Source organism: Polypterus senegalus, chromosome 16 (assembly GCF_016835505.1).
Source record: "Polypterus senegalus isolate Bchr_013 chromosome 16, ASM1683550v1, whole genome shotgun sequence".
Taxonomy (NCBI): domain Eukaryota; kingdom Metazoa; phylum Chordata; class Cladistia; order Polypteriformes; family Polypteridae; genus Polypterus; species Polypterus senegalus.
The window spans coordinates 91,740,083-91,764,315 of record NC_053169.1 but is presented as its reverse complement, the minus strand read 5'-3'; the positions used below and the strand labels follow the sequence as shown (position 1 = coordinate 91,764,315).

General features: G+C 39.0%; 1 protein-coding gene across 4 annotated transcripts in view; it reads left to right on the top strand.

Annotated features, from left to right (window-relative positions):
* sdccag8 (SHH signaling and ciliogenesis regulator sdccag8) overlaps window positions 1-24,233 on the top strand; it is a 186,361-nt gene that overhangs the window by 154,021 nt on the left and 8,107 nt on the right. For all 4 annotated transcript variants that reach the window (XM_039738727.1, XM_039738726.1, XM_039738725.1 and 1 more), the window contains one exon: window positions 23,705-23,831. In XM_039738727.1, coding sequence (XP_039594661.1) covers window positions 23,705-23,831 — 127 coding nt within the window. The remainder of the gene's footprint in view (window positions 1-23,704; window positions 23,832-24,233) is intronic.

Sequence of the window (24,233 nt, the reverse complement as noted above, 5' to 3'; positions counted from 1 at the left end):
TTATGAATTAGCTCATAATTATTAGATACGCTTTGCCACAATCGGGCAATTAAGACTCCTCTCCTGCTGAGAGCTTACATCCTTTTACTGAGGAGTTGTGTTTGAGCTGTGTTCTTGCAGCACAATACAACATATTCAGGAATAAAAGAAAAAACAATGATGATTGTTCCTTTGCCATCAAGATGTTAGTGTACATAAAATTCAGCACTGGGTCTTGTGTAATTACTCCTAATGCTACTTTTCTAATCTAGATGTATTTTGCACATTTGTCTTTTTTTCTCAGTCCTTTCTGTGTTAATATTAATGAAAGCATATATAAAAGCTTTGTCCGTCGTGTGAAGATCACAGTAGTGTTTGTGTGCCTTTCAGTTTGACACCTGATTCTTACCTCCTTCTGTAATCATGTCTAGTTTTTTTTTTTTTGCTAATTGATCTCATTATAATAATAAATGACTTATTTTACATAACTGTAATATTTAATAATTTATTTTGAGACATTCAAAGTAAATCTTCCTTTACAGTGAGTTAGGTTAAAACATGTGGTGTCTGCCTCCAAAAAAAATGAATAAAAAAAGAACAAAAATTAGCAATCTTGCTATTTACATATACTAAGAAAAGAAATGTTTAGCCAGATCAAGTAAGGTTATTTACTTCAGCTTTGGAAATAAGAAGATTTAAAACTACGATCCTCTGGGATCCTAACATTTAGTTCAATGTTGGCAGAGAATGACTCTAGATGCATTCATCTGCTCTCTTTAGGATTACACATTCCATTCAGGCTTTTGTCAGCCAAAAATACAGATCAGACACTCAATGGCGCATTTACTTTGTTTGCCTCTTATTATGAATAGAAATTGGGGGCAAAAGTGGGGTAGTATTAGGAACTAAAGCATAGCATAAGTGAATTGCGGAAGGATAGAAAGAGAGCTTTTTATTTTCAAGTGTTTTTTTTATCACATATTATTGTAATCTTCCTGTCATGTATCTATTCATAAATGTATTTGTATTAAAAAATACTGTAATGTATTGTTAGTCTTAGTTCAAATAGAATATACTGAAACTAGAGCCAAAGTGTGCAGTTTACCAGTTATAATTTATATCTGCTTGGAGTCTGCTAAGCTCTGTCCCTCACTGGACTTCACTTACATTAAACCAATTTCCCACCAGGATATGCAAATCAGGCAAGACAGGAGAGATTCAGTGGATTCTGGCCAGCAGCCAAGTGAACTGCTGTTTAGTGCTTCTAGTCCATGGCAGAAATTGACCTGTGGCTGGGCAGCTTTTTCCGTTTTCTTCTTAAATAAAATTAATAAAAGTCAGGACTTGCATTTGTTTGTTCTAATGGCTGTTTAAGATTTCTGATAATAAAGAAAATTGTAGCAATCTGTAAAATAAGGTCTATGATAAAGCTAAAGTCAGAAAGTTTTCTTTAATACGTTTAAAAAGTGTCCCTGAGATCCTAAATCGAACCATGCAGATTTCGAAATAGATAAGTCTATGTGTTTAAAGAAGACCCAGTGTTCAGACAGTTTGTGTAGTAATTTCTTAATTTTATCCCATAGCTCAATACATCAATTCTGCTATATGAATAAGCTGTTAAAGGTGTTAAAACTTGGGAAATGTATTTTCAGCATTAACTTTTTAGTGATGCCAATCTCTTTGGATGCCTTAAGGCAGCATTCAGAAACATTCAAAAGTTTCTCACTTCACTAGAAGGCACATATTTCGTCGTCTTGTTTCATTTTGATAAAGTAAATTGAAAACATTAAGTGTTCAATTCCCAGTTTCTTTATAAAATCTGTATTATTTCAAGAAATGTAGACAACAAGCAACAGATGTCTTAGGTGACCCTGCCATTTATTTTTTCTCATAAAGTACTGTGTAAAGATGTGCTTTAAGTTTATTTTTTTTCCCGTTTTTAAGCAAAACCAAATTTAAATTATTATTACAGTTTTGCTTCAATTATTGGATCTCTTTAATGAGATTCCTACTGCAAATATCATTATCATTAATGTGATCTAGCATAATGCTTATCCATGATCTTGTATACCCATTTCATTCTATTCCCTCTTCAGATGTAATATCAGTTTCTGGTAATTTCTTCATCCTTACTTTATCTCATGTACTTTAAACCAGACTATACATCATCCTATGTTGGCACAGAACTTCCACTTGACTTCTTAAATAGAGTTTTAGTGGCCTCGTCATCATGTTAAATTGCAGTTTTTGTCTGATATGTCCATTATGAATCCATATGTTACAACACAGGGCTGAATGACTGGGGCCAACATTTTTAGACTTGCCAGTTAAATGTTTTATTAAACTTAAAAAGAAATTCTTAAACACACACACACATATTTAAGTTTTATATATTTATGTGTTATAACTTAAATTTAAAATGTTCGATAATTTATACATTTAAGCAAATTCCTAATACAAATCTGATCCAATGGCAGAGTCACATTTGCCTGAAAGCCAGTGAACACAACAAGTCACACATAAGTAAGACATGATTTCAGTTTTAAGTCTTCATGTCATGGACTTTAACAAGTGTCCTGTGGTGCGCTACACTATGACCTGTCCAATCAAGTGCCGTGCATGTGCTCCTGTAGGAATGTAGTTTCCATAGAATGAGGAGATAAGGTTGTACTTGTCATCCCATAATTCATTGCACTGTCAGTGACATTGAACAGCACTGACATCATGTAGGAGTGAATTACAATCCAATACTTAAGCCACGTGGCCACACATCTACTTTGAAACAAGCACTTCATTCCTTGTCGATGGAAAAATGTATTTCTTAAGACATGTTGCCCTACTCTTAGGACAAACACTCTTCAAGTAATAGTCTCCACAAACAGCTGACCAGCACTAGACAAAGTGCAATTCTTGAAGAACAATGTCAGGTATGTAATACTATGATTCAAAGGTCACCTAAAACTAAAAAGACCTGGAGATAAGGCATAAGCAGGAAGCGGCACTTAACTTACTTTTAGTTTTACCTGTGTCACAGTGAGCTCATATGGCTCCCAGTGCCTTAAATTGGTAAGAGTATTCTACTAGGGAAGGGTCAGTCTTCTATCTTTGTAAGTTAGGAGAGTTGCTGTGTGTTCAGAAACTATTTGTGAACTCTGGGTTATGTAATTGCCTCACAGCTAAACACTGAGGCGTGGAAAGCACTCATTTTTATAATTAACAAATCACTGTTGGATATTATTTATTTTTTGCACATGACTGCTTTCTCATGTGTTGCAAAGTTGCTGTAGTAATGAGAGTGTTGCGGTCTAGTTGGCAGGTCTGGATGTTCGTACAGTTATTATTAGCCTTGCAGTTTTACTTTCATGTGAAATGAGAAAAGGTTGTGAATAGCTAACCAGCTTAATCGAATTCAGGGTCGTAGAGAGTAGGAGCTTATCACTGGATGAGATGCCAGTCCTTCACAGAACACACTCGTTAAGACACTCAATCATTTAATCATATGTGTCGCTAGTTACCATAATACACTATTCTGAGATATAGAAGAAAACACATATGGATGCAAACTCCACCAAAATAGTGGCTTAGCTGGAATTCAAAAGTGTTGGCCACTGTGCCCAGTGTTTCCCTTTTATGAATACAGCAGGATAAAAAATAAATTACTATGTTTTATATATAGGGCCTTTTGTGGTAATTAGCTCCACAAGGTGCTTCACCTGATAATTTCAGCATAATTTACAGCAGAACATATTATGAATGCCATGTTAGGACAGTGAGGTAAATGTTGATATGGGTGGTAGAGAGCTGGAGACAAATCCTATATTTTCCTATATTTGAACACTGGTCTCCAACATAATATTAGGTCCACTCCACCGATTTGTTAAACCCACTAAGACAAAGGTACAGTATATTCTTTACACTAGGGGAAATAATCAATGCTTATTTTGAGACAATGGATTACTGCAGGGTCTCTGTTTAGGAATCACTAAGGGTGTGGTCCTACCAAGGGATGTGTCTTTTCTTGATGCAGAACAAACTAGAGCCGGTACCCATTCCTCTTGTAACCACTTCAGAAATAATCAGACGAGAGAAATATGGTACAAAAAGAGATATATGTATTTAACTTGCTTTAAAATGTAATCTCCGCCCCAAAGAATACAATGCATAATTCATTTGTACATAAATATCCAGGCCGGATAGAAGCCAATGGAACACACAGTCAGTCTTCAGGGGAGGAATGATGACTGCTATACGACCTGGATCCAGCAAGACGGTGGGCAGCATTTTGTCAGCTTCTGCCTTCATGATGGATCCTTTTTATTATAAAACCTTACATATTTACATATTTGCCAGGTATGGGTAACTTGCAACAGAACTGTCCATGTTATTTGTGGACTATGCCCAGATAACACCTTCCCTTGTTCTCAGGGCTTCTACAGACAGTAGCTGTTGGTCACTCTGCCTATATATTGATTTAGCAAACGTCAGCATTTGAAAATAGCCTGTCTAGATTGTCTTTCTCATGTTACTGTCCATCTGCCTAGCCCGTTTCACTCTGTCAGCTGGTGTGTGTAGCTTCAACTGAGGAATAAAGGAATAATTTTTACAGATTACAGTGATACACTTCAACCTGTTACTACAGGGTGTCACTCCCTTCCTAGGCCCCAACTCCTTGATGGTGAGGCTGAGATGTGAACACATGTTGCCGAAGTTACAAGCAGTGAGTTCCACACTTGGCAAAATTTCAGAGAGGATGAGGGCCAGAAAGAGGAGCAGCACCCTGAGCAATTCCTCAGCAGACATATCTGGAAATGCTGATATCTGCAAAGCTGTCTGCCAGCGGATTTGGATATATGGTGGCTGATTTGACTAATTATTTTATCCAAAGTAACTTATACATTATCAGTCCATAAAAGCAAAAGTGTGTGGAACCATACAAGCACTAAACTGTAGGCACTGTTTTGAAATTCATACCACAGGCTCAAAATAAGGAGGTGTATGATAGGTTTAAAATAGGCATCATGTCTACCATCACTGCTAACAATGTGGCATATTTACACTTGACTGTCACTCTTAGATTCAGGTAGGACTCACTTAATGAGTGTTCTCCCAGCTTATAGGTCATAGTCTATATCCCTATAACAAAGCATATTAAGCAACCCTAAAAATGGATGGGAGAGTTACACAAATGAAGAGCTTTGTGTCTTTCTTATCTGAAAGGAGTTCCTTTTTTTAAAACAAGTATGTTACCTGTAAACTTCTGCCTTCCTTGACAGACCTGTCTGTTGCTGCATATATTTAGAAATGTGAAGAAAAGCTTCAGAGTATTTTTGGATATAAAGCATCTATGAAAATGTTTTAGTCTTACACCCTGTGATTTTATTGTCAGTTCTATCCCATTTTTGTACGAGTTCAGAACTTAACCTTTTGTAAACTAACGTGTCTGCCTGTCTGTCTCTTACTACGATTGTTCTTAACAAAAGCTATCCTGTCTATACAGGCAGTTATCTCACTTTGCTGACTATGAATTGTTAAGCCTGCACAGAGAATTTAGAGGTTTTTTTTTTTGTTGTTTAATAAAGTGATCTTCACAGAAAGTTGTCAGTTACACAAAATGAAAAATGACACCCATGAATGATTATTGCCTTTTAGGCCATCTATTACCTCCATTCTGTTGAGGTTTGTTCTAATCATTTGTTCCCATTTCATTGTGCAGGCCATCATAGTTTTTCCTCTAATTTCTTTACTTGTTCAGTGTACAACTCCTATTTCTTGAGATGTATTGACTTATTCTGTCCTCACCATGTCTAATCCAGATTCATCTTTTCCTACCCAGCTTCACTTTAATGTCCATGTTGCATGCTGTATTTCTCCTACTCAGCATCTTACTTCTGCACTGATTGTAAGGGTTTAGAGATGAAAATGGTGCCCCACCACCATTCTGACTTGTGTAAAACAAAAAATTCTGATGTTTATTTCATTGTTGAGTCAGATTTCAATAGTTCAAAGGTTACAGAGGTTGCTCAGCTTTAATTTACAGAATGTAAGAATTTGTGTTAGATCCTCTGAGGTAACCTTTAATGCTTCATGGGCAGGTGAAGGAGTTAATCATCTAATTGTCCTGGTCATTTACCTGTAATGGCAGTACTGTGTCTGTTTTAACATCCAATTGATTTTTTATTTTATTTTTAATTTTTTTTGCATTAATTGGAAGTCATTTTCTTTATTGCAGTCGTTAGCATTTTTCTCTATCTTCATCTAGTTAAATATTTTGGAAGTCACATGTACACAATATGTTATGAGTGTATGTACATTTTTTCCCTGTCTCTGTTCTTTTTCCAACAGATAGTAGTGGGGAATACTGATAGACATGCTGACCTCCATACTGTACTGCAGGGTTTCTTAAATTTGTTTCTGGAGGACCACAGTGGTTGCAGGTGTTTTTTTTTTTCTCTCAACACAATGTTTTCATTGGAGAGCAATCAAGACTTTCAACAGAACTTATTTAATTCTATGGCTTTCACTCTGCTATGCCAGGTCATTCTTAGTGTGTAGATGGTTCCTTTCCAGGGGGGCATTATCCCAGTGGCCTGGAGCAGACGGTTAAATCTCAGTTACTCACATTTTCTCTTAATATCTTACCAAATATTTCATTCAGATACTTCAAGCCGAGCACACATAAGTTAAAATGAGACCAAGTTAGATGGCTGTTCACTGGTTCTTTTGTAATTTTTACCTCATTGTTAACTGACTAGTGGCTAAAAAAACAATTGAAAACAACAAATTCACACATTTGAGATTAAAGAAAGCAATTTAGGCAATCTTAAAAGTTAAATAAAATGAAGCACAAAATTGCTGTAACAGTGATAACTGGCTTCAGCAGCAATAGTTGGCTTTCTAATTAAGCAATCTGGTTCGAGCAAAACCCTGCAGCCACTGTTGTCCTCCAAGACCGAATTTCAGAATCTCTGCTCTGGAGGAAAGATTTAGGTGATGGTACTTTTTATGTAGCACACCAAAAATATTGTTAACTAGCACTTTAATAATTTGGTATTCCATTGTGATATACTGTACAATTGATTATTGCAGTAGAGAGCTTTTTCATAGCAAAAACAAATGCTGGTGTACTTACGATTGCCATTGTTTAATATTTCGGTTCACAAAGATTTAATCATTGAAAATCATCCTTTACGATGATACTCCTTCCCCATGCATTATTACACCACATTTATGCTGAGATCACACAGGCAACTTGACATGGAAATAATACAACAGAAAAGAAAAAAAATAATTCTAAACTATGATATTTATAAGTCAGATGACATTGGAAAAGTAATGGAAAAATAAGGTAACACACAAGTAGCGTCCCTTAGTGCATGAAGCAACATGTGCATCAAAAAGCTTGTCAGGCTCTGACACTTGCCTGGTGTCTCATTTACTGTAATTCAACATCCTCATGGAGTTCACAAGAAATTACATCTTCAGTAAAGACAACTTTAGTTAGAAGTACACACTTATGACCTTGGGTTGAAATGTAAACAAGTAATCAACATTATCAGCTGATTGAAAATTGTACTCTACGGTGGGCTGGTGCCCTGCCCAGGATTTGTTCCCTGCCTTGCGCCCTGTGTTGGCTGGGATTGGGTCCAGCAGACCCCCGTGACCCTGTAGTTAGGATATAGTGGGTTGGATAATGGATGGATGAAAACTGTAACATAGTTTTATTGAGAACAAGCCATTGGTAACTCCAGAGTGGAAGATACCATTGGTGGGGTGCAGAGGACACAGATCTCATTTACACAAAATACATTACTGAAAGGATCCAAATCAATAGACTAGGGATCCATGAAAACATGGTAGAGTTGGATGAGCCAGCATTCACCATGTTTTCCACAAGCTGAAAAAAATGGCTACAGGCCCTGAGTGGCTGGTCCCAACAGTTATGTATTCCTCTAATTCAATATTGACAAGAGGTCTCTTTTGTTGGTATGGTTTGGCTACACTCTTCCCTTTAATGACGAGGTTAACTTCAGTCACAACCGGATGGTCCAAAATGTGTTTAATTTGACCCTATTTGCTTAGTGTTTTTTTTTTTTTTGTTCCTATCAAAAGTAGTTTCTTCCAAGATGACAGACAGCACAGGTGTTTGGCTCTCTGATGGTTTATACTATACCTACTCTCTTGTCAGATATGAAGTTAATCCAGCATCTTTTGGATACCCTGGGATGTAATCCAAGACTGTGCCTTCACCTCTGTAAAGAATCTGTGAGTTAGTTGAGTTTCTTCTGGAAAAATTCCATTCATGCTGATCTGGTAAAACATGGTGAACTATAGTCCCACTACATGACTTCATAGTAGGGTTTCCACTTTTTTGCCTACCCCCTGTAATTTAGTATAAAATAAAGATTAATTTAGAGATTGATATCAGAAGTGAAGGTGATTGTGAGAGATTATCCCTGCTACTTTTGTTGTAGTGCTTAGCAAACAACAGTGTGATAGTTCAAGGTGACAGAAAGCCTTGGTGCAGATTAACGTTAAGCTGTGAAGAGCCAGTTCTTTATATTTAGTCACCCCCTTGGGGACAGCAAAATAATAATGAATTTATTTTAATGCCTCATGTGGCTTTCTTTAAATGTGGCTCATTCACTAAGCATTCATTTCTTTTGATTTGCAGTTTCTATTTGCTGTCCTCCCTTCACGTTAGCTGTTATTTTACAGTTTGCATGGATGCCAGCAGATGGGGTCCTTTGACAAGGGTCAGCAGGGAGGCGTAGGCAGAATTGAAGGGGTGGGCCCTTGCAGTCCATGCTCGACAAAGACAACTGTGTCATAAATACACGGCCGGTCTGCTTTGGCTTTGTGAGGAGTAGCTATCAGCTTAGCTGCATTAAAACCTAATTAAGATGTGTGCCAGGAGATGTAGGGCACTTATTGGATTTGGTACTTTAGCTGCTGGATGTTGCTAAAATTTAATCAGTCCCCTATTGCGAATTCAGCCTTGTAGAACCCAGTTTCATGGCTCAGTGTCTCCTTTGATTTCCTCCTCCCTCACAACCTAAGGGGGACAAAATGTGAACTTTGAAAGTGAGATGTGCTAAATTAGAATTATTACATAGTCACTCACTTAAAGGTACACAAGACCACATTGTTGACCCACCAGGTTGAAGGCCCCAGTTTCTGTGACAGAATTAGCATCAGTTGCTTAATAAAATGAATAAGTAGCCAACAGTTACATGGGTGAGGCCTCTAAGTGAAAAGAGGCAAATGTGTAATCCAACCAGTCTCACTTGTTTTCTGAATGCTCACTTTACACCGTGGCAGTCACTCCAATCATCTTTGTAAAGTAACCCAAGTGTGGCAGTTTAGCTGTTATGGAGACGGGGCTGCAAGTATTTCAAGGTTGGATTATCATGATGCCCCTGTTGGCAGCCATCCTTACAAAAAAAAAATGACTCCAAGGTGCTGATAATCCAAAGGAATCCCATAAAAATTGCTTGATGCCTTCTGTATTGCTTTGCCTTGCCTCAGCCAGGTCTTATGGATGACTCCCAAATGTTGCCCTTATGGTGTGATCTGCAGCAGCAGATAGTTTAAGTCACACCACTGTCATCTTCCGCTTCTTTTCTGTTTGGTTACATATTGTGTATGTTGTATCTTTACTGGACATTTCCATTATCTTTTTATTGAATATGTTACACTGGACTTTTTCTCCCTTCAGATGTAACTCCTAAAACATATACAGTAAGTATATTTTAATTGTAGAATCCTCTAGTTTAATTTATTAGCTTGAATAAAATATGGATTAAATTTGCATGTTGCTGGCACTTTGTCACAACAATAACAAAATGCATAGGTGCAAGACTAAAAGATTTCACAGATGCCTTATATCCAAAATTGTCTGCAAGTTTTTTTCACGTTTACAAATAACGCAGCAACTTCTTATTTTGAGATTTTTTTTTTAGGTAAGGAAGGCAGACGTTTCACGGTAAAGTTACTTGGTCATGGCAGTAGAGGGTGGTGAGGCGTTATGCATGTTGATTAGCACATGAAAATAAAAAAAATTACTGTGTAGTGAACCCTAACATTTGAAGGATGATGAAGTCGTGAACAAATTTGCATAGCGACTGTGCCATTTTTGCCTTAAAAATGAGGTTACAAATGGAAATAGGCCTGTTAAACTTGGAGATCAGATCATGACAGCAATTCTTTGTAATGTGATTCATTATAATTTTTCTAAATGTAATTAAAATGTCTGATTAAATTTCTATTTCGTGGCTATTCCATCTTTTTTGGAAATTGCAGCACGATATTTCATGTATTTATTTAGCAGACACTTTCATCCAAAGGGACTCACAAATGGCAGGGCATCTAGTAGTTCATAGATCAGCAATGGGCCAGTAACAAATAAAGAGGCATACAAGAAGAAAAGTGCAACAAAGGATTGAAATGGGTCCACAATGGTTCAATAAAAATAGTGTTTTTGGATGACTAAATAGAAAAAAGTTGTTCCATTAAAACCACAAGTGCCTCATAAAACAGTCAGTCACTTTGAGAGAGATAATAAAAATCAGTGTTAAAAGAAAAACATTTAAAAAATAACCTCTAGTCCCTTTGGATGCAAAATACAGTACTGAACTGGAGCATCACATTAATTTCACCCATTCCCAATAGTTCAAGTCAGACCCAACTTACCCATCGCCATTGTTGTCCCAAGCCCCACACACAGCATCAGCTTCTCTGGGATTTACACACAGCGGCGCCTTGCATGCTTCCCTCAGGATTAATCTTTTCCTCTGGGCTCTGTAGAGCTTATACCATCCTGTTCTGCTCACTGAGTTTCACTTCATTCTTGAAACTGAGCCCCTCTCCTCTTTTTACATATGCAGCCAACCCCAGCTGATGCTGTGCACTTGCCACACCACATAGCAGCAATTCACCTTGTTAAGGTGCATGCCTGCGATGATTAAAAAACAGGCTAAGTAAAAATGTAAAATGCTAATAAATGAATCTGCTAAAACATCCTGTAAGACATGCCCCACCACAAATGATAACATCACAATATTCATCCCATGATTAGCAACAGCACCATAACCAATATACAAGGTGTCTGTGCCAGTGTATTGTCATGGTAGGATCCTAGAGTAAACCTACTCTCCTTTATACCCTTTATTACATAAACCAAGCAGAATGCCTCAAATTCCATACACGTACCACACTGTCAGGGTTGACTTCTATTGTAGATTCGTTCCTATGCGTTCTGTAACCCCTGTTAATTAGATTAACAAACAGAACAGACAGAGGGAAAAGTTACACTTTTATTCATGTATAAATCAACATGAGCCATGACCTGACCCACTCTGGTCAACTCCCGCCCTTCTCATCACAGATGATCAGAGCACTTAACAAGTTCCTGCTTCATCTAGTGGGTCATAAATGTGCCAAAGCAACAACTGGCTTATCCTGCTTCCTTGCATTTTAAAATGAGATATTGTCAGACATCAAGTACCCTGTTTAAACATGTATATTATTAGACATTAATACTAAAAAAAGGTATCAGCCTATATGCTAAATATTATTCTTTCTTACAGCACACAATGAAAAGCTCCCATAAAATGGCAGCATTTGAAATACACCACCATACATTTGAAAATGTAAACGCCAATTAAAAGAATGTGCAAAATTAGGTAAATGAATCAAACTGAAATTCCCGACACCTTTTGTTTGAAGCAGTGTTTACTGGTTTCAAGCTTAAATGCAGTCCTGCTAATTTCCATCTGTATCTTTGACTAATTGTCTTTGCTCAGGAATTCATTCAGGGTGACACTCCCCTTTCGGCTGCTCGTCCTCCCTGAAGTGACAACAGTGTGGGGACTTGAACTCTGAGCCATCAAATTACAGAGCATCCTTTTCTGTCACTGTACCAAATAATAACTGGATATTTATGGCCTACTGACTCAGAGACCCTGGCTTTGTGGCCAACCTCTTTTTGTGAAGGCATGAAATAGTGCGTATCAAGGCTCCCAGGTAAAAGTGTTTCACTAGTTAAATCAAAGAACTCTGTAGAATGCACATTTCGTTCTCATCTGACGTCTCAAAAACATCCATAAAGCTGATCCACCAAAGACCATGAACAGCACAAGTTTGATCCCAGTCTCCTGGAGTGTGAGGCTTTGGTGCTGCCCATTTTAATCATGAACCCATTAGCCTTAGCACCATTTTGTTCCTTTACTTATTTTTAAAGAGTATTTATTAGTGCAGCTCCTTATTCATGAAATGTGACTGTTGAGGATAGCTGAAAAAGCTATTCACTTGTGCTGCATAGTGTTATGACTTCAACACCCAAAGATTTTCTTTTAAATTTCAGACTCTTACTGTATATTATTTGCTCTTGAGGACAGGAGTATTGTGCAGTTGTTTAATGCTGTGGCCTCACAAGTGTACAGGCCTGGTTTTAGTTCTGGTTTTATCCCAACTAAGGTTGATTGCCAATTGGATTTTACAGCAAGTTTGCAGAGTTCTCTACTGACATTTTCACAGAACGTCTACCTGACAGTGTGCTGTGTGGCCAGCTTAGACATACTTTTTTTTCCCCAGTACCCTGTAATGTTTTCTGAAGCCTGCATGACGTAGCAGCCACAACAGATGGGGATATCACTATCGGATCTATGCTATCTGCCCGATTTGTGTTGCATGCTAACTGTTGGCGTACTCCACCTCACACTTACGGAGCTACCCAATCCATTTTGCACACGCGTGAATAATTTATGCCATAAACATTTACACATATGTGCAATGTCACTAGCTGATCGGTATTCCAGAAAGATAACCCTAACCCTGCATGCATTTAGGTTCTGCAGCCCATTTAATGGGAAAAGTGTATGTAAAAAATGGATATGGACAGTAGATTTGATTAAATGGTTTTGTGATGTGGCTACTTGCTCTGGTTCCCTTGGAGTAATACATAGTCAACTTAAACAACTGTAAAGGAGTTACTTTTGCATTTTTTGTCCAATTTTGTTTGATGTTATCAGAACGGTTGTCTACTCATATGTTGCCACGTGTTTAAAGTAGCTTTAGTGCACGTTTCCTTTTGTCTAATTTAAATTTAGTATCCCTTAGTTTGATGGCAGCCCTGTGCGCTCTGACTCGTCTCCAAGTGTCCCTGAGGTGGTGGGGCTGAGTACGGCCCATGTGCCAGGCAAGCGACAACAAGCTGTGTTTACACAAAAGCATGTCTACAGCTGAGCCCCTGGGCCTGAGTTTGCCGGACGGACTTTGCCAAAGCTTGTGTCCAGTGAGTGCAGCCAGTTCCAGCTGACAGACGGCGGCACCATCTTAGTTGCAGTCACACACAAGACATCTGTCTGCCCCCACCATCAAAGATGAAGTACTTGTCTCTTTGTTATCTTAGTCTTATCTCGAATGACACTCAGTGAAGTTATAAAGCAATCCAATAACATACTAGTTTATGACCACATTTCATAAATGTTACTCGGTGCTTCTTGTTGTCTGTAATTGGCTGATAGAGACTTTTGATGTAGATCACTTATGTCTCTGTAAATGTTTTGCCTTATTAAAGAAGAACTGTATCTATGTTTTTAATATTCTTTTCTCACACTGACCATGTGTGTTCTTAATTGCTAATTTCAGTATCATGATTAACTTCAGTGGACTTTAAAGTGAACTTTACATGTTGCTTAGCAAGTTGTAGGTACAGCAAGATACTGTTGAACTCTTGCATGGACCATATTGCTCAACAGAGGCTTTTGGAAGCTTGCAGACACCTCAAGACTTTAAAGAGTCTTCAAAGAGGAGCAGATATGAAAACATACAAAATAAATAAAAGTTTAAATACAAGCAGAGAAAATAGGGAACAGAACAGAATTCACAAAATGGTAGCAGAAGGAAAAATGGGGTAGGTAAAACTGGGAGTCAGACAATTATAGATGAGTCATGGGGTTGGTCTGGGGCAAACCATAACACATGCCACTTAACAAAAGCTGAACATTTGCTCAGTGTCCATGGCTGTCGTCTCTTGTTAAACAGGTGTTCTGCCTGAAATGGAAGAAGCATAAGAATGACTTGATATGGTAGAGTGAAATACTTACAAGTCATAAAATTAAATAAATTCACTAATTGACAAGAACTGACTTGAGCAATTGAATTGTAATAAAAGCCTACAGCCACTGTGTCCCTCTAGGACCAAATTTGAGCATCATTTATGTAGGTGTTAGCTGTTTCTGAATTGAATTGTTAGATTTATACAATAAAATGTTGCAAGACTTTAAGTGGACACAGAGGAATAGAAGTCAGGTGGTGAACTTTGTGCAAAAAGAATGGTCTACAGTTCAGCAAAACCAACAAACTGGTTATTAATCTTGCCAGACCAAAGAGCCTCTAACCTTGTGGCTGCGAAGGTGGTGCACTGCTAGAAGTTTTTGGAGATAAATGACCGACGGGACTGGACTAGTAACACTTCTTCTTTTTCGTGTGTGTGTTTGGAGAGGGGTGGTCATTTGTTATAATATTTGTATATTTCTTCAGCTTTTCTATAAGCTGGATTTTCCTTAGGAAATAGTTTAATGCATCCATACATCCATCCACTGCCTTCCACCTTTGCTGTAAAGTTATGCTGTAAAGTTAGCTTGAGTGTTCAGTGCCTAACAAAAAGATTGAGACAACATGACAGGCTTTACATTTTCACTTATTACTGGTCAAACCCAGAATGGCCTCTCCTTCAGTTCTGCTGTTTTGTTTCATGTCTCTTTTACGTAATCTTGGACATCACAAAACATGAACAAAACTTTCCATCTCGGTAATCATGGAGGGTGTTGCATTTTGGTAGGTTTAGCAACATCTCCTTGTATCATCATTTTTCTGAATGGTTTGTTGTTTTACGTAGTCTTGCTAGATTTTCTCCTCACTGTGGTTTCAGTTTTTAAGTGCTATTGCTTGCAACACTAACGCTTTTTAGTATGTCTGAATATTTTTATTAATGATATTTATAACTGATTTATTTCAAAATATCCTTTCTATTTGATTTCATTTTAACTTTGAAATTTTACCAGTTACTTGTCCTTAAAACAACCCCTATATTTTCAAGAACGTTCCATCATGAAGTGTATTGGGAGAGAAGGCTAGAGCAGAGCCAATAGACAGAGCCTGGTGTTGCAGGAGAAGCACCCTCAAGATAGAAGCATGATTGGCCACTGGGCTGGAGATGTTCTTCTTTAGTCCCATTGGCTGAATGAAATGTTCCGCAATGTGAAGGCCTCAAACTTGAACCTCGTTTATGTCCTTTTAGGGAGAGTGGCAGGGAGAGGAACTTTGTGCTGAATAATTTCCTAAATAGAGTCATTAGGATTTACTGCAGATTACTGTCACTTTAAATATTTTAGCTTAAAAATTTCAGTGGGACCAGACACAGCGGTGGAAGTTTTTGAATACTGAAACTTTTTTGACTGACACAAGTGTGAGGAATTATGGGAGCCACAGCCAGGCAAATGTATAAAATTAATTCCATGATTACACTGCTGTGAAGTGTTCACTACAACAGTAAGTCTCTTAGATATGCATCGTTCACTAGTTTGAAGGTAGAAATTAAGTCTTTGGCATTCTCTGTTTCATTCCAGTAGTCACAAAAAATGAAAAAGATTGTTTGAAAATGTGTGTTATTTGTTAGCACAGTATGGAGGTTTTCTACGCCAGTCCACAGTTCTTACTGCACAGTTATGTTCTATTTTGCTTGTGGTGCTTAAAAAGGCCTCGATACTCAGTGCTGAGCTTTATTCTCATTATCTGCCGACGTGTATCTGCTGTTCATTGGCACTTGTGGGAAAAGAGAACAGATGACGACTGGCAACCTACATCACCAGCATCTGTTCCTCTGGCATGTCTGTCCGAGTGTCTGTGGCAAAAGTATGCCAGTAGCAAGAAGTCCGTGAGCAAAGAAATTACTAGGCTTACCTTAGTCTTCTCTAGGGACGTCCTTGACCATCACTCAAAACATGGAGCAAATCAGCACTACTGTCACATGGCTGCGGACCTGGAAACTAATCCATTAAGAAAGCCAGGATATTAAACTGGCACCAAGTCCATAGAAGTATTTCTGCTTTCAGAAGAAGGTGGTGTTAGGGATAGCTTGTGTGGCACAATAGTGGCTTCCAAGTCATATGGCAGGCTGACTTTGCAGGACATCCCAATTACTTCCTGACTTTTGGGAAGCAGGCTAATAACCTGGTACTGTGGATGACCTGGTATCACTGCAGTGTAGCAGCATGGAATATAAAGTGACAACATTCTGGACTTTGAGAGACCAGGGAAAGAAGACAGTCACCAAAGTGAATTGGCTAATAGTATTTAAAAAGGGCTTCATGATTTTGTTTGCATAGCCAACACCAGGCAGTTCTGGGCTAGAAATATTCAAGAGGTACTTTTGAGACCACTTTAGCTGTGGCCTCCCTCCCACAAGCTCATTCTGGTCCTGCAGCCATGATTGTAACCCGTCTTGTTTCAGTCTGGGTGTTAATGTATAACTGGGAAGAGGATGTGCATAATCCAAACATTCATTACCAAATCTGCTTAAATCTAAATTTATGGTAATGGTGTAACCGGAACCTACGTCCAAGTCCATCACAATGCACACCCAGACATGCTAGGGAAACCAGTTATCTTATCATATATGTTTGTTTTTCAGATGTGAGAGAAAAGCTCACACAGGCAAAGGGAGAATGTGAAAACTTCACAGCAGTGCTAACAAATGAAATGTACAAGTCAAAGGAAAAGAATCACATAAGGCACTTCATGTACACTGTCATTGACATGGAGGGTCATAGGCACTGGTGGATACGTGGATGGTGGATAAGTGCATACGGCAGTTCAGATTTTAAACTGATCACTGCTCTATTATTGTCAGCTCAGTTTGACACCACTCTGTGGGTAATGTAAGTCCTGAGGTAAGATGTATATAGAATTTCAAAACTCAGACATTTCATGGACCCTCCTGTCCTGGTCTGCCCACATTATAAAGTGAGTGGAAGCCAGTCTGGCCATGGGCTTCTGAATGATAAACAAATGGCCTTGTAGCCAGAGCCCAACACAATATAAATGCTTCACTAGCTCTGAACTTTTATTCAGTGCCACCAATGAATTATTCAGCATGAAAATATAATTTCATTCTTCCACCTATACAGCGAGCATGAGCGGATTTTGTGCACACGCGCCCGAGTATGGGGTGCCAGATGTTTGAGGGGGCACTGCCAGCACTAATTAATGCGAAGCCAAAGTCATTTTGTTTTTGACTTTATGAGGCAGTCTCTGTTGCTTAGCTTCCAGTAAACATTTGGCAGTTGTACATTTTCATCAGATGAGATATTTGCATGAGTGTTGCTGATGTGCTTGGGTGTATGTGAGCCCATATTTTGCCAGGGTAAGGAGCAGTAGGGTTGTTTGTGCAGCTCAGGGTTAGAGGATGAGCACGTGGGATAGGCAGGAGTATGCATTCCTGCTTGATCCTCTCAGAAGACTTCGGAATTGCCTGGGAAAATCTAGTCCATCCACTAAGAGAATCAGAATTCTTTGCAGCTTTCCAATATAAAACAGTAGCAGTAAAGCATAATAAACTGAAAGCATTTAAGAACTCAATAAAAACTGAATTTCATTTTAACCACAATTACACATCTTGAAATCCATAGCTAGGACATAGTCTAGAAAATACATCATGTACATAAGTAATGCTGCTTTTTTTCTGCTGTGCTAGCCTGATGGTTGCCTATAGAGAAATTAACGGGTCAGTATATATACTGGGGCACGTGTGAGGTTCTATGCTCCTGCTCAACCATTTAGGTGTGTTGAACAACAGCATCTAGTGAAGCCTCCTCTGCATGGCATCATATATCAATCCAGACTCTTTTCATATGTTGCTCCTATTTGTTGGAATGAGCAGCCCACCTCCATTTTAAGTTCTAATTCTTTCAATTTGTTTATGAAGTGTTTGAAAACTGTTGTTTGGTGAATTTCTGCCTAATTGAATGTTTTGTAACCTAGGAATTGCAAACCACAAAATCCTGTAATGCAAACTTAAACTTTACAAATGGATGAATGTTGCAGTTCAGTATTTCACCTCAGATGCCCTGTGTCTCTGATTAAGCTGTTTTGAAATGACATAATGAACACAATTCAACAAGTATGTTGTCATTCACCCCATCTTATTCTTGCTTAGGACTTGTGCAACAGTTTATAATACTGCACTCTAAAGTTTTTATCTCCACTGTACCCAACCACAGGTTACATCTATAAACCAGCACGCACGGCATTGTTGAGTTAACATGGGAATGTAAGACTTACAGGATCCTCAGGCACATTAATACATGTGTATACTCTAATACTGTGTTGTACAATACTACAGCAGTACCAAACATCACTTCTCAATCTTAGTTTATGTGTGTATCCTTGTCTTAGAGTGTCGTTAACAAGTGAGTAGTGGCATATCATTTACCAGAAAGTCTGCCATATGGATAAATGTCCCCTGAGAAGTAGTAGTAAAATCTCAGACTTTGGCAGTTGTTTTTGAACCCAGATTTCCACCTTTACACATTTTCAGCAGTAGGGAAAGAGGAATGAGTGAGCTGTGGTAGCCACTTAGATTGGTATAGGTTTGCTACAGAATAACTATGCATTCAAAATGATTTAGCTGCAGTTTTACAGGCTGTATTTCCTGAACACTGGGATAAAGGGGGAGGATGGTGAGCTGGTACAGATGGATAGAGCACTCTCTAGACACTCCTGGAGCACTGAAGAATGGTTAGTAATGGTAAAGTATGCTAGGAAAGACTAAGAGATACCTCCCTCCATTCAGGATGAGTTAATTTCTTGCCTTTGGAAGAGCTTCTCCTGCATTTTGGGAGAGGTTGGGGACCTAAAATGGACTGTGTTCAAGACCTCAGTCCTGGAGGTGGCTCAAGGAGTTGTGGCTAATACAACTTAATTTTGGTATCCCTATAAACCTGTTGGTGGGCACCAGAGGTAAAGGAGCATGTAAATTATAGTTAGATTTATTTGATTGCTTTGAGGCTTTTATCTATTATCGAGTAAGTGCTATAGAACAAGGTGACAGAATTGATCATCAACAAGCAAAGAGCTCAGAAGAAAATACAAGAAAGCTACAGTTTCTAGATTACAAAACATTCAGTTAGACAGAAATTCACCAAACAATAATTTTCAAACACTTCATAAACAAATTGAGAGAATTAGAATTTCAAATGGAGGTGGGCTGCTCATTCCAACAAATAGGAGCAACATATGAAAAGAGTCTGGATTGATATCTGATGCCATGCAGAGGAGACATCACTAGATGCTGTTCAACAACAGACCTAAATGGTTGAGTAGGAGCATTGAACCCCACAAGTGCCCCAGTATATATACTGACCCGTTAATTTCTCTATAGGCAACAATCAAGGATTTCAATAAATATATGAAGCTACAGGGAGCCAAGGCAGTGATCAGAAATGAGGAGGGACATGTGCCCACCTCAGTTGGCTAAGCACCAGAAGTGCAGCTGCATTTTGAATCATCTGCTGCAGCTTGGTGACACATACTGGTATATCTGAATCAAGTTGAAGACCGAGGACTTCTTGTGCACTGTTAACAAGAGGGTTTCCAGATTTTACTGGTACCAGCAAACCCAGAAGGGATCAGCTGTAACAGGGAAAGCCTGTGTGTGGGTGGAGTTTGGTGAGGTCAGGGAGATTGTCTTTTGGACAGTTTCAGTGAGGCTCTAATTAAACCATTTAATAACTCAAAGGGTAGGAGAGATGTCTCCTAGGCTTATCAGCACATTGTGAATTCTGTCCTTGCTGTGGAACAGTGGACTAACTCTTGCCCCTGACCAGATATTTCAGAGATCATGGGAGTTTTCCATTCTGGCATCTTGTATTTTGTTGACTTGGAAAAAGCTTATGACTGTGTACCCCACAGCATCTTGTGGAAGGCGATTTAAGAGACTCTGAGACAACTGTTGCATTTCATTTTGTTTCTGCTTTTGTAGAGTGAGAGTTGTGTTTGGTGTCAACTTGAGACCATTTAATGTGGATGATGGACTCCAACAAGGGACCTGTTTATCTCCCGTCTTTTTTCATGATTTGAATGGGAAGGATTATCACTAGCACAGCCAAGGACTGGAGAGTATCCATTTTGCAGAACTTAAGGACTAGGTTTGTGCTATTTGCAGATAATGTTGCTGCCTTGACCTCATCAGCTTGTGATCTCTGGTGCACTTTGGACTAATGAATCAGCATAGCAATAGATTTTCAAACAGTGTACTGCACTGTGGTAGTGAAGCAGGAGCAAGGTCTGTGGATGAAGATGGCAATTACATTTTACATCCTCATCTATGGTCATAGGCCGTGGGTAGTGATTTGGGAGAATGAGGTCAGGTGTACAGCTGGCCAAACTGAGATTTCTGTGTAGGGTTGCTAGCCTCCCTATGCACAATGGGGTAAGCAATTGGGTTATATAGGAGGACCTTGGAGCAGAACTGCTGCTACATTGGATCAAGAGAAGTCAGTTGAGGCTGTATGTGGATGCAGCTGAGATAACACCTGAGCACCCGTCACACAGGATATATCAGGCATGGCCCTAGGGGAAGACTGAGGTGATACCTTTTGATTTTCATGGAAGGCCCTGGGAATTCCCTAGAAGGTGTTAGGGGAATTGCTGAGGACAGGGTTGACTAGTTCAGCTAGGCATGTTGTCAAACCCCTTAACAGGACAAGTAGAGTGAAAAATGAAATAATAGTTTGAATGTCCCATCTGGTGACACTTGCCATCTTAATGGAATTGGGACATAAAAGATTTCATTTTTAATCTTTTCCACCTCTTGTGTGTATTGCACTATGAAGGACTTACAGTTTAAAAAAAAAAAATACTGGGACACAAACTCCGGCTCCTCACTCTGAGTGGGTGTTAGCTTCTCAAACTCATTGCTTTCTGCCAGCGTCAGCCATTTCTTAAATGTATTAAATGTTCCAGCAAATCAAAGCTTCAAATAGCATCTGTGAGAATGACACAAAATGACTCATCACTATTGTTACTCACCATTAATGACTGCTGCTTTGTACAAAGTGACTTTCAAATGTAAACTTCGATTAAATTAGTACAACTGTTTTGAGAGGAAGTGATGGTGCCTCTGAACATCCCTCACACTGACAGAAGAGCTCCCAAAGACAATCCCAAAATGCTGTGGTGGGGTTAAATTTCCTGGCTGGCCTGAGAATTCCCCAAGAAGCACTTGAGGATAGGTTGGTCTGGTCTGCTCAGCCTGGCACTTTTACGTTTCACCTAATTCAGTAACATTAAAAAAAAATAACCACCAAGTTAGCAAACGTGAACCTTTTTGTGGTAGTACTAGGGTGTTGTACTGTGTTAGCCATTGTGGATGTAGTGAGAAGTCGAGCAAAATGAACCAATATTGTAATCTTTTACTTAGCCAATAAAAGGTGTCATTTTGATTGACTTCTCACTACATCCTTTTTGTGGTCAAACTTTGAAGTGATGCGATACTGATTGAAAATGTTTCATTTGAGTTTTATTTTCAAGAAAATAATTTTGATTTTTCATTTCTTTTTGCATGAAGTCAGTAATAAATGAATAGAGAACTTGTGTTTCTTCCAAAAGTTGACTCTAAATTCACATGATTACAAAAGGGTAGTAAGATCATTCACTAGTGGGCACTCCAAAAATGCCCATTGAACATTAAAGCACCATTAAACAACCATGTACCTGAGTAGTATTTAGAGGAGTAAGCTAGAGTGTGAGTATCGGTGATTAGCTTATCATGCGTCATGTAGTGGCTTGTCTCACAGGGCCAGACCCAATTCTCAAACAAGAATACACGCCTGGTGACAACTCATGAAAAAGTCTGAAGTCAGTGAGGTAAAATCTGCTTCTGAAAAGACTCCACCCTCAGGGTTTCTTCATAAAACACCCACCACTAGTTCCCCACAGTCTGTGCACTTTAAACGTTTGGGGGTGCAGTGTCCAGTTGCTACTCATGGGTTACACAAATTTGTAAAATAACTATGAAAAGATAAGAGAAATAGAAACTGAACAAAAGGCTTGACACTGAGATAAAATATAAAGTTAAAATTGCTGTAATCAATTCAGGAACTCTATGTAATGATTAATGTGTATACTGAAATTAGTGTGTCACAGAAGATACTGATAGACCACCGCAGACACTTGGCCCCTCACATTTGAGAAGTGCGTCTGTCTGCTACAGTATCTTTAGGTCATTTTGACTACTGCGTAACTATATCGTGTAATAACAGCAAATAGAGTTCATATTAGCACTGTGGATATACTACATGTTAAAATACTGCAACTGTATTCTGGCATGGCAGGTTTACTGTGCAGTTAGACGGTAATGTTAATGTACTCTAGTTGTTTGTTTAGATGTGCTGAGCAGCCTTGTCTATGGTCTGTTGGAGTGGTGTCATCATTAGGCACACTTATTAATTTCGGCGTTTTGAGTACTGAAATCTGCATCTCCTGTGACTCTTCTTTATCAGCTCTCTTAATGACTGTCCTTTTTGTTTCTTTTTGACTGGTTGTTATGCACCATTTACTTTGAATGCATATTTTGCAATTCATATTATCATAAACCTAGCTGCCAATTCTTTCAATCTCACATCGACTCCAATACTATTGCCCTAACTGTACAACCAAAAGCACACACAGCACCTGCAGCAATGTATCATTTACTTTACTAGTCTTCAAATGACAAGGTAGAAAGACTTTACAGAAAGGGCAACATTCATTTTCCAACCCGCTGAATCCGAACACAGGGTCACAGGGGTCTACTGGAGTCAATCCCAGCCAACACAGGGCACAAGGCAGGAACCAATCCCGGGGAGGGTGCCAACCCACCGCAGGACACATATACACACACACACACCAAGCACACATTAGGGCCAATTTAGAGCCGCCAATTCACCTAACCTGCATATCTTTGGACTGTGGGAGGAAACCGGAGCACCCAGAAGAAACCCACGCAGACACGGGGAGAACATGCAAACTCCACCCAGGGAGGACCTGGGAAGCAAACCCGGGTCTCCTAACTGCGAGGCAGCAGTGCTACCACTGCGCCACCGTGCCGCCCAAGGGCAGCAGGTTATGTTTATTTTTAACACATGAAATGTGCTCTTCATACAAATGGCACATTTATAGGGTCAATAGGGGACTTTTTAGGAGACTTTTTGGCTGTAGAAAGTTCTCTGTCAGACCAGGTTAACGAGCACCATTCTACACTTGCAGTTCAAAATGACCACCCCTACTTTGAATACCACCTTCATGAGGCATTGGGTTGGTTCAGAAATGTGACCCTCAGTGAGCCGCCTAATTGTTTCCACCAATTTTGAAACACAGTTCACTCATGATTGTCTCCAACCGTATGTATTATACTTCTGTCTCAGTGAGACTATAAAGATGCTATCGTACCAATGGAGAGACCAGAGGAACATGCATGGTAGGGTCAGCAGAAGAAAACCTTTCCTGTATCTTAACTACACAATGTAGCACCTGAAGCTTGTAAATGAGCATCTACAGAAACCTGATGCATTTTGGAAATGAGTCCTGTGGACTGATAAAGTGAAAATAACTTCTTGGTCATAATGTTCTTTTATAGGATTTAGGATTAACCCGATGTTTTAACCAGCTCTTATATTCTTTCTAGGCTGCTCCAGCTTGATAAGCATTGCAATTCAAGTTCTCAGCATGTGATGGAACTCCTGAAAAAGCAGAATGAGCTTCTCAGAGAAAGGAATGCCCTTGTCGAGGAGATGCAACACATGAAGACACAGGTGAGCGTATCATTTAGCTGGCTTGTTTATCTTTGAGAAAACACCCACACAGGCATGAGGTGAACTTTCAAACCCCATAGGGAAAAGGATTTTAAGTTTACACTCAAAAAGCCATAATAACAAAGTGAAGTGTTTAGAAATTTATTAAAAATCAAGATATGAAATTTTTCATTCACAGAAGTATTTAAACACACAATTCCCTAATTTGGTGAACTTTTTTGGCAGTAATTATTGCTTCAATTCTTCTTGGGTAGGTTTGTACACGCATTGAACACCCATTAGATTAGGGGGGAAGTGTCAGTAAACTGCCATGTTCAGGTCTCTCAACAGATCTTCTATAGGGTTTAAGTCTGGCCCACTCATGGACAGTCAGAGACTTGTCCTGAAGCCACTCCAGCATTG